Consider the following 2374-nt stretch of genomic DNA (forward strand, 5'->3'; position numbering starts at 1 on the left):
AGCCCTATGGTATACACATAGCCCTATGGTATACATATAGCCCTATGGTATATACATATAGCCCTATGGTATACACATAGCCCTATGGTATACATGTAGCCCTATGGTATACATATAACCTTATGCTATAGACATAGCCCTATGGTATACACATAGCCCTATGTCATATATATAGCCCTATGGTATACACATAACCCTATGGTATATATATATAGCCCTATGGTATACACATTGTTGTTGTTGTTATGTGCCATCGAGTCGGTTCCGACCCATAGCAACCCTGTATAGGGTTTCCGAGGGTGTAAATCTTTACGAGAGTAGAGAGCCTCATCTTTCTCCCGCGGTGCAGCTGGTAGTTTCGAACCGCTGACCTTAAGGTTCGCAGCCCGATTCGTAACCACTACGCTACCAGAGCTCCGTATGGTATACACATAGCCCTATGGTAATAAATCTGAAGGAATCAAGTATTCACTACCCATTTTAATGCCTTTACCTTCTGCTTGTTTTCCATTGAAGGCAAGCCCTGCTGAAAGACTTCTTCCTGTTGCCGGCTCAGCCCATGATATCTGTAAAGTGCTCTTCTTTTCACTTAAAGTCATGCTGTGTACTGATGGGAGATGCAGCTCATGCAATAGTGCCCTTTTTTGGACAAGGAATGAATGCGGTGAGATCTTTGCCCCTACATCTTTGAAAAGTTTTCTGGGTCACTTACAACTAAAATGTCCTAGATAAAACATGCCTGACGCTATCCTTAAAGTATGTGAGAAGACAATCAATTCAACAATCATACCAGCTGTGTAGCTAGATTGAGTAGCGATTTGGATTTCTCGATCTAATAAAAAAAGCAGAAAACATAATGTAGCATTCTATTATGTGTACTCCCCCCACCCCAAGAACCCTTATCCACTATACTTAGTATGTTCTAAAATATATGCTTGAAATTTGGAGGCTGATTATCAACAATTTCAAGACTTATTTTTTTTTTTTAGATATGTATTTTTCTAGATAGTACGCATAAGTATATAATGTCAGTCTCAAAAAAAGAAAATTTCAAGTTATCTGAGTTTTTTTCTCCACTTTTTCTTTCAAAAAGAAAAGAAAATTAGTAAGTAAAACTATGAAATACGAGGGGGGAACTTCAAAAAGTTAATGGAAAATTCCCTTCACTTTTAATTTCATTTTCCACCAACGTTTTGCAACCAGCTCATTTATTTAATTGCTTGTTACTACAACTTTCATGAAAATTTTACTGTTACCAATAAAAAAAATTCAGGAAAGAAATTGTGTGCAAATATTGAACATTAATTTCAAGGAATCCTACAATGATTGATGGGAGGATAATAGCATTACAACAGTTACATATTGTTGTTTTCGTGATTGGTATACAGGTTTGAGCTATGTAACATTCACTAGGACATCATTGGACTGTTGCGTTGGGGAAATGGGGGCTTATTAAGAAGGACTCCAGGAGGGTGGCTGACATTCAGTTTGTGGAGAGGTTTATAATGTGTGAGCCACAGGACAAGCGAGCTTTGCCCAGCCACCCCTTCAGTTGGTGCCTGTGGAGAGATGCTGGGCTGTGGCAACTCCACTCCACCTTTCCTGACTTCTGATTCTAAAAGGCTACTAATGAGATGCCCGCCAGAGACAGCCAACTACAGGTGTAAGTTTGCAAACCTCAAGGCTCTGAGTGCTAATGGAAAACCAGAGAAGCTGGTGAGGGATTACTTTGATAAATGTGCATGAATATATATGCATATATACTATATGTAATATGAGGAGCCTTGGTGGTGCTATAGGATAAGTTAGTGGAAAATGAAATTAAAAGTGAAGGGAATTTTCTGTTAACTTTTTTGAAGTCCGTCTTCGCATTTCGTAGTTTTACTTAATCCTGTTACTAACTACAAGGTTGGCAGTTCAGCTGGGAGAAAGATGCGGCTTTCTGCTCCAGTAAATACTTCCAGCTTCAGAAACCCTGTAGAGAGTCACAATGAGTCAGAATCAACTAGCTGGCAGTGGAATATACAATATGATGTTTGAATACAGTCTAAATCACATAATATCCTATTTCACAGAATGTACTGTGCACATTAAGTGACATATGCTGATATATTCCAAATATAAAACATTGTTTAATCAATTATATTTTCCATAAAGCAGACATAAATATGCTTTGTTTTATAAAAACTTTAGAACATACTAAATATAGTGGATAAGGGTTCTTGGGGTGGGGGAAGTACACATGAAAAAAATCCACACAAAAGCTCACACAGAAGAAAAACCAACTCTGATAAATGCACACAAGAAAAATGCATTCAGGGAGAAAAGACTAAAAGCTTCAGTATGGGCTGCATCTCAAAGTAAAGACAACAAA

The 2374-nt window shown here is 38.0% G+C and overlaps 1 protein-coding gene across 1 annotated transcript in view; it reads left to right on the forward strand.

Annotated features, from left to right (window-relative positions):
- KMO (kynurenine 3-monooxygenase (kynurenine 3-hydroxylase)) overlaps nt 1-2374 on the forward strand; it is a 170067-nt gene that overhangs the window by 124325 nt on the left and 43368 nt on the right. Inside the window, exon 11 of the mRNA XM_006868580.1 lies at nt 517-664. Within this exon, the coding sequence (XP_006868642.1) occupies nt 517-664 (148 nt within the window). The remainder of the gene's footprint in view (nt 1-516; nt 665-2374) is intronic.

This window comes from Chrysochloris asiatica, unplaced genomic scaffold (assembly GCF_000296735.1).
Source record: "Chrysochloris asiatica unplaced genomic scaffold, ChrAsi1.0 scaffold00119, whole genome shotgun sequence".
Taxonomy (NCBI): Eukaryota; Metazoa; Chordata; class Mammalia; order Afrosoricida; family Chrysochloridae; genus Chrysochloris; species Chrysochloris asiatica.